This window comes from Dama dama, chromosome 15, assembly GCF_033118175.1.
Source record: "Dama dama isolate Ldn47 chromosome 15, ASM3311817v1, whole genome shotgun sequence".
Taxonomy (NCBI): domain Eukaryota; kingdom Metazoa; phylum Chordata; class Mammalia; order Artiodactyla; family Cervidae; genus Dama; species Dama dama.
Genome location: NC_083695.1, coordinates 7,620,788 through 7,637,958, shown reverse-complemented (window position 1 = coordinate 7,637,958; position 17,171 = coordinate 7,620,788). Strand labels below are relative to the sequence as shown.

Below are 17,171 nucleotides of genomic sequence, written 5' to 3'. Positions count from 1 at the left end.
CTAGAACATGAAATGAAAAGGTGGAAAGGATGAGCAGAATGTGCACCAAGCCTCTCAGAGAGCTTTGTCTGTGTTTCTTATTTCGAACAGGAATGTTCCATCTGCTCCCTAGAAATATGTGAATCTTCATTTTTCTTTCCTGAGAAAATACAGAGCTCTTTAAGCACTATTGGAAAACACAGATAAAAGTTACATTTTTTTTTTAATACATAGAAATCTAGCTATTACTCAAGACTAGCCAGAAACTGTACTTTGGTACAATATTAATTCTTAATCTGTTTCTAACCTGATTTTAATATCTAAAAGAAGAGATACAGAATAGCGTTGAAGTGGACTTTGGGATTCAAAAGTATGTGATATTAGACAAGTTATTTAACCTTTTTAATCCTTGATTTTCCAAATGAGGATCACAGTTCCTGCCCCATAAGTGAATAAATAGGATATAGTCGCAGGCAGGGTCTGGCACCAAACCTGGCATAAAGCAGCTCCCAAGAAGTATAACTTGACTGGTGCATATATTTTAGCTCTTTTGAACAAATATTTAAAAGAAGATAAGCTCTTGGTCCCCATGGCATTTCTTGTTTCTTTTCTTTGCCCTTCAGGTTTGACACATTTCTATGCTCTGCCATAAAGAGTTAGCCCATAGCAAGATCAGAGGTGTCTGTTTATGCTATTTCCATACAATCCATTTCTGATTACTCTCTGTGTATCTGTAGGTTTTTTCTGATGTATCTCATAAACAAAGATGAAACGGAGCACACAGGACAGGTACGTAAACACTGACCTACATCATCTGAAAAAATTGATAAAAGAATCTCTGCTTGCTGGAATAAACATGTACATTAAACATTAACATCAGAATTACTCTCAGATATTGGTCATGGTATCTTAGTATAAAATTCCTTTTATTCTGGATGAGTATACAAAAGATTGCCGTAGTAGAAAAAAGTAAAATTAGAATTGAACATTTATTAGCTGAAAATGCCGAGCTTGGATTTTGATAATTATAATGTACTTGATTGCCTAATAAGATAGCAGATTATTTCAAGTGAACTTCATCCAACAGTATTACTGTCATTTGAAAATAATTGCATATCCTGGGACAAGATGGCAGAGCAGAAGGACCCTGAGCTCACATCCTCTCAGGAGCACACCAAAATCACAACTAACTGCTAAACAACTACTGATGAAAAAGCCTGGAACTTACCAAAAAAGATATGCTATATCCAAAGACAAAGAAAAAACCACAATGAGATGGTATAAAGGGGCCACTTGCAATATAATTAAATACCATGACCCCTAGATGGGCAACCCACAAACTGGAGAACAATTATATCACAGAAATTCTCCCACAGGAGTGAAACTTCTGAGCTGATGCCAGGTTTCCCAGCCTGAGGGTCTGGCATCAGAAAGAAGAGCCCCCAGAGCATTTGACTTTGAAGACCAGCAGGGATTAAGTGCAGGAGATCCAAAGAACTGGAAGAAACAAAGACATCATTGCTGGTGGGTGCACACAAGGTCTCGTGTGCATCAGACCCAAGGCAAAAGCAGTGACTTCATAGGATCCTGGGCCAGACGTACCTGCTAGTTTTGCAGGGTCTCCTCAGGAGGCGGGAAAATATTAAAAGCAACAATGGGAAACCAACAAATTACATAAAAGAGATTCTATATAATAGTACCAGCAGCTGATTTCTCAGCAGAAACTCTGCAGGCCAGGTGGTGAGATATATTTAAAGTGATGAAAAGTAAAACCCTACAATCAAGAATACTTACTGTACCCAGAAAGGTTCTTATTCATATTTGATGGGGAAACCAAAGCTTTACAGACAAGCAAAAACTAAAAGAATTCAGCACCACCAAACCAGCTTTATAATAGATGCTAAAGGAACTTCTGTAGGTGGAAAAGAAAAGGCCAAAACTAGAAACAAGAAAATTACAAAATGGGAAAACTCACCAATAAGGCAAACATATAATAAAGGTAGGAAATACTTCTCACACATATATGATATCTAAGTCAGTAATTGCGGGAGGAGGAGAGTACAAATGCAGGATATTTGAAATTAAGAGATCAGCAATTTAATCAAGTATACACACAGACTGCTATATCAAAATCCCATGCCAACCGCAAATCAGAAACCTACAATTGATACACCCACACAGAAAATGGAATCCAAACACAACACTAAAGATGATCATCAAATCAAAGAGAACAAAAGAGGAAAGGAAGAAAATAAACTCAAAACAACAAATTAATAAAAATAAACTCAAAACAATTAACAAAATAGTAATAAGAATACCATATTAATGGGGCTTCCCAGGTGGCACTAGTGGTAAAGAACCTGCCTGCCAGTGCAGGAGACATAAGAGACTCGGGTTCAATCCCTGGGATGGGAAGATCCTTTAGAGAAGGTAATGGCAACCCACTCCAGTATTCTTGCATTCTTGCCTGGAAGATCACAGAGGAGCCTGGCAGGCTACAATCCATAGGGTTGCAAAGAGTCTGACATGACTATAAATGGGTTAAATGCTCCAGCCAAGACAGACTAGCTGAATGGATACAAAAACAAGATGCCTAAATAGGTTGTCTACAAGAGACCCACTTGGGAAATTGGGACATACATAGACTCAAAGTGAGGGGACGGAAAATTCCATGCAAATGAAAATCAAAAGAAAGCTGGAGTAGCAATACTTACATCAGATAAAATGGACTTTAAAATAGAGACTGTTAAAAGAGACAAAGAATGACACTACCTATGATCAAGGGAACAATCAAGAAGATATAACAATTATAAATATTTATGCACCCAACATGGGAGCACCCCAGTATAGAAGGTAAATGTTAACAGACATAAAAGGAGAAATTGACAGTTACACAATAATTATGATATAATACCCTACTTATATCAATTGACAGATCACCCAGTTAAAAATTCTATAAGAAAACATAGGCCGTAAATGACATATTAGACCAGATGTAGTTCATTGATGAGTGTTTCATCCAAAAGCAGCAGAATGCACATTCTTTTTATGTGCACATGGAATATTCTCCGGGATAGATCACATTCTGTGCCACAAAGAAAGCCTTGGTAAATTTAAGAAAATTGAAATCATATCAAGCATCTTTTCTGATAACAAGGTTATGAGATTAAAAATAAATTCTATGAATATAACTATAAAAGACAAAAACACATGAAAACTAAACAATACCTTACTAAACAACCAATGGATCAAAGAGGAAATAAAAACATACTACAGACAAATGAAAACAGATAATCCAAAACCTATGGGATGGAACAGAAACAATTCTAAGACGGAAGTTTATAGCAATAAAATCTTACCTCAGGAAACAAAAATCTGAAATAAAGACCCTAACATTACACCTAAAGAAACCCAAGAAAGAAGAACAAACAAACCTAAAGTTAGAAGAAGGAAAGAAATCATAATGACCAGAGCAGTATTTAATGAAAAAGAGATGACTAAAACAATAGCAAAAAATCAATGAAACTGAAAGCTGCTTCTTTGAGAAAATAAACAAAACTGATAAACCTTTAGGGAGATTCATCAAGAAGAAAAAGGAGAGAACTCAAATCAATCAAATTAGAAATGAAAAAAGGAGAACTTATAACTGATACCATAGAAATACAAAGGATCACAAAAGACTACTACAAGCAACTTTACACTAATAAAATGGACAAGTTAGGAGAAATGGACAAATTCTTAGAAAAGTACAACCTTCTAAAATTGGATTAGGAAGACATAGAAAGTATGAACAGACAGATCACATGTACTGAAATTAAAGCTGTGGTTTAAAAACTCCTAATAAAAGTCCAAGACAAGGTGGCTTCATAGGCAAATTCTATCTAATATTTACAGAAGAGTTAACACCTATTCTTCTCAAACTGTTAAAAAAAAAAAAAAAAACAAACTACATAAGAAGGAACAATCCCAAGCTCCTTCTATAAGGACACAATTGCCCTGATACCAAAACCATTCAAAGATAGAACAAAAAAAGGAAATTTCAGGCCAGTATCACTGATGAACATAGATGCAAAAATTCTCGGCAAAACCCTAGCAAACTGAATCCAACAATACATTAAAAGTGTCATGCACCATGATCGAAAGGGATTTATCCCAGTGATGCCAGAGGGTTTTCAGTATCCACAAGTCAGTCAGTGTGAAACACTACATTAACAAATTTAAGAACAGTAACCATGTAACCATCTCAATAGATGCAGAAAAATCTTTTGACAAAATTCAACACTCATTTATGAATAAAAAAAAAAAAAAACTCCCCAGAAAGTGGGCATAGGGGAAATGTACCTCAACATAATAAAGGCCTTATACAACAAACACAGCAAACATCATTCTCTATGGTGAAAAACTAAGTATTTCCTCTAACATCATGAAGAAGATAAGGATGTCCACTCTCCCCGCTTTTATTGAACATAGATTTGGAAGTCCTAGCCATGGCAATAAGTGAAGAAAAAAATAAAATGAATCCAAATTGGAAAAGACATAAAACTGTCACTGTTTGCAGATGACATGATACTATGCATAGAAAATTGCAAAGTTGCTACCAGAAAACTAGTAGAGCTCATCAATGAATTTGGTAAACTTGCAGGATGCAAAATTAGCACACAGAAATCTCTTGCAGTCTTATACACCAACAAAGAAAGGCGAGAAATAGAAATTAAGGAAACAATCACATTTACCATTGCATCAGAAAGAATAAAATACATAGGAATAAACCTACTTAAGAAGGCAAAAGAGCTGCATGCAGAAAACTATAAGATATTGATAAAAGACATTAAAGATGACACAAACAGAGAGATATACCTTTTCCTTGAATTGGAAGAAGCAATATTGTGCAATTGACTATATACTACCCAAAGCAATCTTCAGATTCAATGCAATCCCTATTAAATTACCAATAGCATTTTTCACAGAACTAGGAAAAAATGTTACAGTTTGTATGGAAACACAAAAGACCCCAAATAACCAAAGTAATCTTGGAAAAGAAAAATGGAACTGGAAGAATCAGGCTCCCTGACTTCAGATTGTACTACAAAGCTACAATAAACAGTGTGCTTTTGGTACAAAGGGCTTCCCTGGTGACTCAGTGGTAAAGAATCTGCTTACAATGCAGAAGACATGGGTTCAATCCCTGGGTCAAGAAGATCCCCTGGAGAAAGAAGTGGCAACCCACACCAGTATTCTTACCTGGGAAATTTCATGGACAGGCGAGCCGGCAGGCGTTCATGGGGTGGCGAAAGAGTCAGGTGCTACTGAGCACACAGAGCGTATATAAAACTGACTCATGTTGCGGTGCAGCAGAACCTAACACAACTCTGTGAATCAGCTACAGTCACGGTAGAGAATGCAAGACCGGGAGCTGTGACACTCTCAGAGGAAAACATAAACAGAACACTCTTTAACGTAAACCGCAGCAGATCCTTTCTGATCCACCTCCTAGAGTAATGAAAATAAAAGCAAAAATAAACGAATGAGACCTAATTAAACACAAAACCTTCTGCACAGCAAAGGAAACTATAAACAAGATGGAAAGATAACTCTCAGAATGGGAGAAAATATTTGAAAACAAAGCAACTGACAAAGGATTAATCTCTAAAATACACAAGTAGCTCATGCAGCTCAATATATTAAAAAAAAAAAAAAAAAAAACACCCAACCAAAAAATGGACATAAGACCTAAGTAGACATTTCTCAAAGACATACAGATGGCCAACACAAGAAAGGATGCTGAACATCACTAATTATTAGAGAAATGCAAATCAAAACTACAATGAGGCATGACCTCACACCAATCAGAATCAGTTCAGTTCAGTTGCTCAGTCATGTCCGACTCTTTGCGACCCCATGAACCGCCAGGCCTCCCTGTCTATCACCAACTCCTGGAGTTTACCCAAACTCATGTCCATTGAGTCGGTGATGCCATCTAACCATCTCATTCTCTGTCGTCCCCTTCTTCTCTTGCCTTCAATCTTTCCCAACATCAGGGTCTTTTGAAATGAGTCAGCTCATCGCATCAGGTGGCCAAAATATTTGGAGTTTCAACTTCAACATCAGTCCTTCCAATGAATACCAAGGACTGATCTCCTTAAGAATGGACTGGTTGGATCTCCTTGCAGTCCAAGGGACTCTCAAGAGTCTTCTCTAACACCACAGTTCAAAAACATCAATTCTTCTGCGCTCAGCTTTCTTTATAATCCAATCAGAATGGCCATCATCAAAAAATTGATAAACAATAAATGCTGGAGAGGGTGTGGATAAAAGAGAACCCTCTTGCACTGTGGGTGGAAATGTAAATTTGTACAACCACTATGGAGAACAGTATGGAGATTCCTTAAAAACTAAAAGTAGAATTGCCATGTGACCCAGTAAGCTCACTACTGGGCATATACCCAGAGAAAACCATAATTCAAAAAGATACATGTACCCCAATGTTCACTGCAGCACTGTTTATAATAGGACACTAAACGTCCATCAGCAGAGGAATGGATAAAGAAGATGTGGTATGTATATACAGTGGAATATTACTCAACCATAGAAAGGAATGAAACTGGGTCATTGTAGAGACACAGATGGACCTAGAGACTGTCATGCAGAGTAAGGTAAGTCAGAAAGAGAAGAACAAATACCGTATATTAATGCATATATATGGAATCTGAAAAAAATGGTATCAGTGATCTTATTTACAAAGTAGAAATAGAGACACAAATAGGGAGAATAAATGTATGGATACCAAAGGAGAAAGGGGGGGTAGGATGAATTGGGAGCTTGGGATTGACATGTATACTCCACTGATACTATGTACAAAATGAGCTATATTAGTTATATATAAGGCAATGGCGACCCACTCCAGTCCTCTTGCCTGGAAAATCCCACGGACGGAGGAGCCTGGTGGGCTGCAGTCCATGGGGTCGCTAAGAGTCGGACACGACTGAGCAACTTCACTTTCACTTTTCCCTTTCATGCATTGGAGAAGGAAATGGCAACCCACCCCAGTGTTCTTGCCTGGAGAATCCCAGGGATGGGGGAGCCTCGTGGGCTGCCGTCTACGGGGTCACGCAGAGTCAGACACGACTGAAGCGACTTAGCAGCAGCAGCAGTTACATCTAATGAGACCCTACTGTTTAGCACGGGGAACTCCACTCAGTGCTCTGTGGTGAATTAAATGGGAGGGAAATCCAAAAAAGAGCTATAAATAGCTGATTCACTTTTCTGTAAAGTAGACACTAACACAGCCTTGTAAAGCAGCTATATTCCAATTGAAAAAACAAAACAGCATGCACTCATGGTTACCTAATCTATGACAAAGGAGGCAAAAATATACAGTGGAGAAAAGACAGTCTCTTCAATAAGTGGTGCTGGGAAAACTGAACAACTCCATGCAAAAGAATGAAGTTAAGACATTCTCTAACACCACACGTAAAAATAAACTCCAAGTGGGTTTAAAATCTACATGTAAGCCAGATACTGTAAAACCCTTAGAGGGAAACACAGTAACAACACTCTCTGACAAAAATCACAGAAAGTATTTTTTGGTCCTCCTCCTAGAGTAACAAAAATAAACAGACCCTAATTAATCTTAAAAGCTTTGGCACAGCGAAGGAAACCATAATAAAAATGAAAAGGTAACCCACAGAATGAGAAAAACCATTTGCAAATGAGGCGCCTGACAAAGGCAGTAATCTCCTAAATACACAAGCAGCTCGTGAAGTTCCATCGAAAGGGAAAAAAGCCCAATCAAAAGATGGGCGGCAGACCTAAATAGACATTTCTCCAAAGAAGACATGTAAGAAGGCCAAGAGGTTCTTGAAAATATGATCAACATCACCAATTAATAGCTACAACAAGGTATTACCTCACACCATTCGGAACAGCCATCAAAAAATCTGCAAGTAACCAATGCAGGAGAGGGTGTGCAGAAGTAGAACGCTCCCTCCTACACTGATGGGAATGTAAATTAGTATAGCCATTGTACAGAACAGTACGGATGCTTCTTTAAAAAACTAAAAATACATCTACCATGTGATCCAGCAATCCATTGCGTGGACATATATGCAGAGAAAACATAATTTGGAAACATTCATGTACCCCAGTGTTCATTGCAGCACTGTCTCAATCATTAGGACATAGAAGCACCTAAATGTCCACCTACAGAGGAATGGATAAAGGAGATGTGGTACATACATACAATAGAATATTACTCAGCTATTAAAAAGATAATGAAATAACAGCATTCGCAGCAACATGGATGGACCTAAAGATTGTCATACTGAGTGAAGTATGCCAGACAGAGAAAGACAAATATATGATATCGCTTATATATGGAATCTAAAGAATGGTACAAATGAAAGTATTTACAAAATAGAAATACTGTCACAAATGTAGAGAACAAATTTATGGTTACCAAGTAGGGAGAAGGGGGGTGGGATAATTGGGAGATGGGGATTGGGATCGACATATATACATTACTATATATAAAATAGATAATCAACAAAGACCTACTGTATAGCACAAGGAAGTCTACCTGAAACTCTCTAATCTACGGGGAAAGAGTCTAAGAAGAAGGAACATATGTATATGTAAAATGAGGGCTTCCCCAGTGGCTCAGTGCTAAAGAATCTGACTGCCAGCGCAGGTGATGTAAGAGATGCAGCTTCGATCCCTGGATTGGGAAGATCCCCAGAGGAGGAAATGGCAACCCACTCCAGTATTCTTGCTGGGATAATCCCATGGACAGAGGAGTCTGGCAGGTATTCATGGAGTAGCAAAAGCGTCAGATGCTACTGAGTACACAGAGCATATGTAAAACGGACTCACTTTGCTGTATAGCAGAACCTAACACAATACTGTAAATCAGCTACAATAAAGTTAAAGAAAAATGAACATTTCATAAAGACAAAAAATAAAAGGAAACAACTCCATTTACCATTGCATCAAAAAGAATACAAGTAGCTAGGAATAAATCTACCTAAGGAGGCAAAGACCTTTGTTCTAAAAACTATGAGATGCTGATGAAAAAAATCAAAGATGACACAATCAGATGGAAAGATATATCATGTTCTTGGATTGGAAGAATCAGTATTGTCAAAATGACTACACTTACCCAAGGCAATCTACAGATTCAGTGTAACCCCTGTGAAATTACCAGTGGCATTTCTCAAAGAACTAGAACAATAAAATTTTTGATTTGTGTGAAAACACAAAAGACCCTGCACAGTCAAAGCAATCTGGAGACAGAAAGATGGAATTAGAGGAATCCGACTCCCTGGCTTCAGATTATATTGCAAAGCTACAATAAAACAGTGTGCTACTGGTGCAAGAATAGAAATATAGATCAATGGAACAAGATAGAAAACACAGAAATAAACCCACATACCTATGGTCAATTAATCTACAAAAAGGCACAATATATAATGGAGAAAGACATTCTCTTCAATAAGCGGTGCTGGGAAAACTGGAGAGCTCCATGTCAAAGAATGAAATTAGAACGTTAACACTATACACAAAAATAAACCTAAAATGGATTAAAGACTTAAATGTAAGACCTGATACTATAAATCTCTTGGGAAGGAAATGGGCAGAACACTCTTTGACTTAATTGCAGTATTGTCTTTTTGGATCAGCTTCCTAGTGTAATGGGAAAATAACCAAGTTCAAAAATAACCAAATTCAACCTAATTAAATTTTTGGACAGCAGAGGATCCATAAACAAAATGAATAAATGACCTATGGACGGGGAGAAAATATTTGCAAATGATGCAATCAGCAAGGGATTAATTTCCAAAAAATACAAACAGCTCATATACCTCAATATCATAAAAACAAACAACCTAATCAGAGAATGGGCAGAAGACCTAAACAGACATTTCTCCACAGAGGACATACAGATAGCCAAAAAGCACATGAAAAGTGCCCAACATTGCTAATTAATAGAGAAATGCAAATCAATGGAGGTGATACCTCCAACTAGGTATCACCTCAGACCAGTCAGAATGAGCATCATTAGAAAGTCTACAAATAATAAATGCCGGGAGGGTGTGGTGACAAAGGAACCCTCCTTCACTGTTGTTGGGATTGTAAATAGGTCCAGCCACGATGGAGAACAGTATGGGGGTTTCTTAAAATACTAAAACTAGAGCTACTCTGTGATCCAGCAATTCTACTCCTGGGCATTATCTGGAGAGAACCATTAGTTTGAAAAAAATGCATGCACCCCAGTGTTCATTACAGCGCTATTTACAATAGCCTAGAACGAAAACAACCTTTGTATATATCACATGCATACAAACACAATGGAATATTACTCAGCCATAAAAAAAAACAATGAAATAATGCCATCTGCAGCAATATGGATGGACCTAGAGATTATCATACTAAGTGAAGTTAGTCAGAAAGAGAACAAATATCATATGGTATCTCTTATATGTGGAAGTTATAAAAATGATGTAAGTTTATATATAAAACAAATTGATCCACATATATAGGAAACATATCTATAATTACCAAAGGGGAGCGGGGTGAAGGATAAATTAGGAGTTTGGGATTAACATATACATACTACCATATGTAAAACATAATCAAAAAGGATTTACTGTATAGCACAGCAAACTATACTTAGTATTTTCTAATAACCTATAAGGGAAGTGAATCTGGAAATAATACACAGACACACACACACACACAGTGTGTGTGTGTAACTGAATCACTTTACTATTCACCTGAAACTATCTCAACACTGTAAATCAACTATATTTCAAGTAAAAAAAATAAAAAGAAATAATTGCATATTAAATGTTTAAGGTTCTGCTCAAGCTGTTTGAAATTCTCCCTCTCCAAATATTCACCTCCTGTTGTTAATAGTTTGAATTTGAATGGTGAAATTAATAATAATGATTTTAAGGAATTCTCAAAATCATATATCACAAATAGTTTTTTATCATTATTATGGTCAGGATGAAGATCCATTATTAGTAGAAATAAATACAACCTGGAGTATTTAGGAACCATCTAAATGAATTTGAGATTCTCTAATTATATAACTATATGTAATATACCATGATAGTTTGTGATATATGTAATAACAAATTTGAGTTTCTTTCCATCTTGTATTTTGTGGTAACACACAGATCCTAAGGAAAGACATGTTGTTAACACACTGCCTTTACTTTCACAGGAATCTTATGTTTGGAAGATGTATCAAGAAAGGTGCTGGGAATTTTTCCCAGCCGGAGACTGTTTCCGGAAACAGTATGAAGACCAGCTAAATTAATCTCAGTCCAAGATCACCTCCAAAAACCAAAACACACACACATGCACACACACACACTCTCTTTGTCTCTGTCCTTCTGTTTCTAGACTCTGTCTCTCTCTGTTCTCTTGGAAACATCTTGCTGATGTTGTGAACTGCCAGCATTACATGCTTTCTTGGAGTAGTGAAGCTGTGTTTCTGAAGACCTGACTCTGCTTTTCCCCCCACCTAGGGTATTTTCTTTAAGAATAATGACTGAAGAATAATCTAAATTCATACACAGACAAAATAGGAATTTTGAAAAAAAAAAAAAAGAAACATTCTGGAGATTCTCAATCATTATTATACAGACAGATTTCCTTCTGGGACTCCTGGAAATCTGCTTGCACTCTGGACATTCACAGGGAAGCGTGGCAGCCACACTCATTCAGCCTCTTTATTTCACCATCCGGAAAGGAACTCTCTAATGGTCACAGAGCACTGTAGCACTTACCAGATTGCTGTGGACACCAGTTACGAAGGGAAATAGTGCCTTACTATATGTGGGTTGAGCTATGCAGAAGATATGTGCATGAAAAAAAAATCTTTATTTTCCTTATGTCGACTTTTTTTCTTAGTTAGATTGACTTTTGTGAGTTTTCTTTTTTTTTTTTTTTTTCTTTCATGCTTTTCTTCGGTGGGGGAGGGTAAGAAAAGCAGTTTGTGTGCACCTTTTGAAAAAGACGGGTGGCCTGTCTCAGGACGAGAGGAGGTTCTTCTCATTCATCCAAATTCCCACTTCCCCTCCCCCTGTGCTCCTGCTGTTATTTTGGTAATGCTCTGATGCAATATTGCAACTTTATGAAATCTTTGTATGAAAACAAAAAGACTGCAAAAAATACACTTTCAAAAGAAATAATTTATTGCATGTTTATTATGCAAGTTTAAACAAACCAAGAAAACTTTCAGAAGCAAGTTGATCCACGTGAGAGAATTTTCATGATAATTATATTCATAGTAATAAAGTGTTGTGGGCTTAATTGTGTATTTGGAGCCAGTGTCATCCACCAACAATATGATACATTATGAACTTGACAGTAGTTTTGAGTTTTTCTCTTTCTTTCAGCCACCTGTGATCAGTTGTGGATTAAGGACTTCTTTTCAGGCCATTTTTTAAATATCAAAGCTGAAGCAATATCCATTCAGGGATTTCACCAGTTGCATCAAAAAACATGGATGATAATATCAATCACTCCATTTTGAGTCCTTTTAAATGTGATGTGAATCTTTACAAATAAAAAGATTCAGAATGGAAGCAAGGTCATTTTGCAAATATTGGCACTCTTTTATTACAAGTCTGCTTGTTAATTTTAGAATTGTAAAACTGCTCTGATTAAACTATTTAACTAACTTTCTCACCTTTTTCTTTTTCCATTTCACTTATAAACTGGGATTCATCAAAAAAACCTTGAACTTTCAGCTGAGTGTGTCTAGGGCAATCCAAACACTGCCTTAAAGCCCATCATACTGTTGCAGGAAGGGGGACCCCTTCCAGGGCCCGAAACTGGGCTCTCGTCTAACACTCGGAAATGAATTGTCCGAGGAGACACATGCTGACAAAGCAAGAGATTTTATTGGGAAAGGGCACCCGGGTGGAGAGCAGCAGGTAAGGGAACCCAGGAGAACTGCTCTGCCGCGTGGCTGGCAGTCTTGGGTTTTATGGTGATGGGATTGGTTTCCGGGTGGTCTTTGGCCAATCAGTCTAATTCAGAGTCTTTCCTGGTGGCGCACGCATCGCTCAGCCAAGATGGATGCTAGCAAGAGGGATTCTGGGAAGTGGACGGACAGGCAGTGTCTCCTCTCGACCTTTCCCGAACTCTTCCGGCTGGTGGTGGCTTACTAGTTCCGTATTCCTTATCAGGATCTCCTGTCATAAAACAACTCATGCAAATGGTTACTATGGTGCCTGGCCAGGGTGGGCGGTTTCAATCAGTGTGCTTCCCCTAACAATACTTCCCTGTAACTAAGCAGGCTTTCATCACATACGATTATGGATCCTTAGAGCTATCTAGCATTTTGAATCACCTAGCCCCATGCCTGTCATTTCTTTATCTTGGGGTCATCCAGATTTCTTAGAAACCACCAATGACAGAAAAATCATCGTCTCCCAAATCATTTTAATATTTATCCAGCTTTCTTTCATTTTAGAAAGCTCTTCCTTGTTCAGGGCAAATTCATTTCCACAGTGTAACCAGGGATTCATTTTCTGTCTTAATATGAAAGAGGATTGGCCCACAAGTTAGTGATGTATTAAACTTTCAATTGTTCATTGAACATTTGCCTGTGCAAAGCATGGTGCTGGGTATCAACTGTCATTTTTCAGCTCATTGGAGCTCTCATAACATCAGAGTTGTAGTACTTAGATTTTGCATTTGTTTTCTGATATTCTAAGGGAGGAAAACTTTGCCCTTCTTCCTTTCTAGGTTCTTTGGCTGTTAAATTGATATAAGATAGATTCACAGGAGAAAAACAAACTTTGTATGTATATGAGCTCCGCAAAGACATGAAAGGCAATTGAGGCTTATATACCTTTCCTGAGCTCAGAAGGGGTGTGGAGGGGTCTGGGCCCTCAAAGGGAAAGAAAATAATTCACAGGAAAGTGGGAAGAGCAAATATTTGGTGAGTAGATATTTGGTAAACTTATGGATTGTCACACTAGGTATAGGCAATGGGACACAAAGGAAACTGAACAAACGGGTCCCCCAGGCTTCCCCCAGCTTCTTGCACCGGCCCACACTCTTCATAGTTATGCCTGGTCAGTTCTCTTCCTAGACTAGGTCTTCAGTCTGAATTCTTTTAGACACTTAAGGGGAAGGTAAAAAGCTCTTCCTGTGTCTTTTGAGGCTTGGTTGACTTCAGCTCAAAGTAATTAACACATCAAAGTGACACATTCTGGAGAAGCTCATACTAAACCTCTCAGTAACATTTTCATTAAAGAGAAGCAGTCAATTTGTGCGGTCTCCATCCCCAATCCTGCTCAGGGAGGTGACCCCATGTATTGAGGAATTTGGATAAAATAAATGACATCAACTCTGCAAAACATCCAAGACCACGTTTCCTTTGCCACAAAACACTTCAGAGGAAGTACACAGTGGAGAGGAATAAGTTTTTCTGGGATATAAAATCTGATAGATTCAGATCTTTTGTTTATAATGCCAGAGTCAGCTTTTACATGAAACAACAGTACAGGTGAGAGGTGAGCAAACAAATTGCTAGCAGTTACCTGGATTCTGCAGATTCTTTTGCCTGGATTCTGCAGATTCTTGTAGATTCTCCCAGTTGACTGCTCCTGGCTTTAGAACCCTAGCAGGTGACAGACAAGTACTCAGGGAGATGCAGAGAAAGAGGCTGAATTCAGGAAAAGAAGCTTCCTCCCACCAGTGGACTCTCAGCATCAGTGTTGGAGGAAGAGGAGAGTAGTTGCATCATTCACTTTAAAAACTGTCATCGGTTTACATGTATTGGCTGATTCATGTCAATGTATGACAAAAACCACTATATTGTAAGGTAATTAGCCTCCAACTAATAAAAATAGATGGAAAAAAAAATAATTTTAAAAGAAAAAAAAACTGTCATCGGTGGTGTCAGTGGCCTACCTTTAGAGGAGGGCATCTCTATTCCCTTCTCAAGGCCTCAAAGGGGGGGTGGGGGTGGGAGATGGCTTTTCTTCCTTAGCATTATTATTAATTCTCCCAGGAAATGTTGCATGAATTACACTGGGACTCTTTATTTCTCTGATTAAACTCAGGGCTGCCTGACTCAATCTCAAGAAATGTAATCCCTTTAGAAATTTTCAAATATTCAAAAAATTGCCAAGAGTGCTGTAATATCATATCTTCACATCTCCACTTCCAATCTCGCAACATTTTTCTCCCTGTCCTATTTACTCTTCCCCCACTATTTTTCTCTGGGAAACATTTCTTGATCCTACTTCATAAAATAAACAGTCGTAGTGCTAAAGCAAGCACTTAGCTAGCTATGAGCAGAGAATGGGGGGACCATGGGCCAAATGGCAGGAAACCACACATCTTGTAAACAAGTATCCCTAGGTAGATGAAAAGCAGGAACTTCCAGAATGACAGGAAACCATACATTTTGGGGTGTGTGGCCTGTCCTAAGTGTCCTGAACGCAGACAAAGAAAGGTAGGAAAAGGCAGGAATTTCTGGTGTCAAAACACAACCTTTTGTTCACTATGCCCTTATTACAATAAAATTAGCCTTGCAGATAAAAAGTTCCCATCATGCACCAATGCCATGACACTTCTGATCAAGGTTAAATGAAACAAAAATCCTTCCTCCCCTCAGGCAGGTGGGGCTGGGATGAAAATCAGTAAAAACAAACCCCAAAACCCTCCCTCCCAAATGAATAGTCCACTTCTTCATTTCTACACCCCACATAACCAGTTTGCCAGAGAAACATGGCAGCCACTCAGCTGAGCCAATCTGCTCTCCCCTTCAGAGATGTGCGTGCATGCTCAGTCACGTCTGACTCTCTGCAACTCTATGGCCTGCAGCCTGCAGGCTCCTCTGTCCACGGGATTCTCTAGGCAAGAATAGTGGACTGGGTTGCCATTTCCTCCTCCAGGGGAAATTTCTGACCCAGGGATTGAACTCACGTCTCCTGTGGCTCCTGCATTGGCCACTGATCCACCTGGGAAGCCCCTTGAGGGCATCAGTTCAGTTCAGTCGCTCAGTCGTGTCTGACTCTTTGCGACCCCATGAATCGCAGCACACCAGGCCTCCCTGTCCATCACCAGCTCCTGGAGTTTACTCAAACTCATGCCCATTGAGTCAGTGATGCCATCCAGCCATCTCATCCTCTGTTGTCCCCTTCTCCTCCTGCCCCCAATCCCTCCCAGCATCAGGGTCATTTCCAATGAGTCAACTCTTCGCATGAGGTGGCCAAAGTACTGGAGTTTCAGCTTCAGCATCAGTCCTTTGAATGAACACCTGGGACTGATCTCCTTCAGGATGGACTGGTTGGATCTCCTTGCAGTCCAAGGGACTCTCAAGAGTCTTCTCCAAAACCACAGTTCAAAAGCATCAATTTTTCGGCGCTCAGCTTTCTTCACAGTCCAACTCTCAGATCCATACATGATCACTGGAAAAACCATAGCCTTGACCAGACGGACCTTTGTTGGCAAAGTAATGTCTCTGCTTTTCAATATGCTATCTAGGTTGGTCATAACTTTCCTTCCAAGGAGTAAGCGTCTTTTAATTTCATGGCTGCAGTCACCATCTGCAGTGATTTTGGAGCCCAGAAAAATAAAGTCTGACACTGTTCCACTGTCTCCCCATCTATTTGCCATGATGTGATGGGACCAGATGCCATGATCTTAGTTTTCTGAATGTTAAGCTTTAAGCCATCTTTTTCACTCTCCTCTTTCACTTTCATCAAGAGGTTTTTTAGTTCCTCTTCACTCTCTGCCATAAGGGTGGTATCATCTGCATATCTGAGGTTATTGATATTTCCTCCGGCAATCTGGCATACGATCATGTAAATTAATCCTCTCTTTACTTTCTTGACCTGCCTGTTTTGTCTCTGAATTTTTTCTGCGAGATAAGAAACTAACCTCTTGCCTCCCTTGTACTTGACAGGTACTGTCTTACTTCCTGTCATTCATTCATTTCTCCTCCCTACCTCCCACCACCCCCCCCCCCCCCACCCTGCCCCTCACTTTCTAATTTCTCATTTTTGGACCTGTTGCTGCAAAGGTGTGGGCATGAGTCAAGGATTTAAAAGCCATCAGGGCACTCATCAGTGGAACACTTTGATCCAGATGACTGGGTCATGGGATGGACTAAAGAGACGATGGGTCTGTCCACCCACCCGAAGGCAATTTCCACACAACAG

At 38.9% G+C, this 17,171-nt stretch overlaps 1 protein-coding gene across 1 annotated transcript in view; it reads left to right on the top strand.

Annotated features, from left to right (window-relative positions):
* The window catches only part of RYR2 (ryanodine receptor 2), a 798,221-nt gene extending 785,581 nt beyond the window's left edge, over window positions 1–12,640 (top strand). Inside the window, exons 104-105 of the mRNA XM_061161401.1 lie at window positions 717–768; window positions 11,204–12,640. Coding sequence (XP_061017384.1) covers window positions 717–768; window positions 11,204–11,299 — 148 coding nt within the window. The 3' untranslated portion in view covers window positions 11,300–12,640. The remainder of the gene's footprint in view (window positions 1–716; window positions 769–11,203) is intronic.
* Window positions 12,641–17,171: the final 4,531 nt, after the last annotated feature.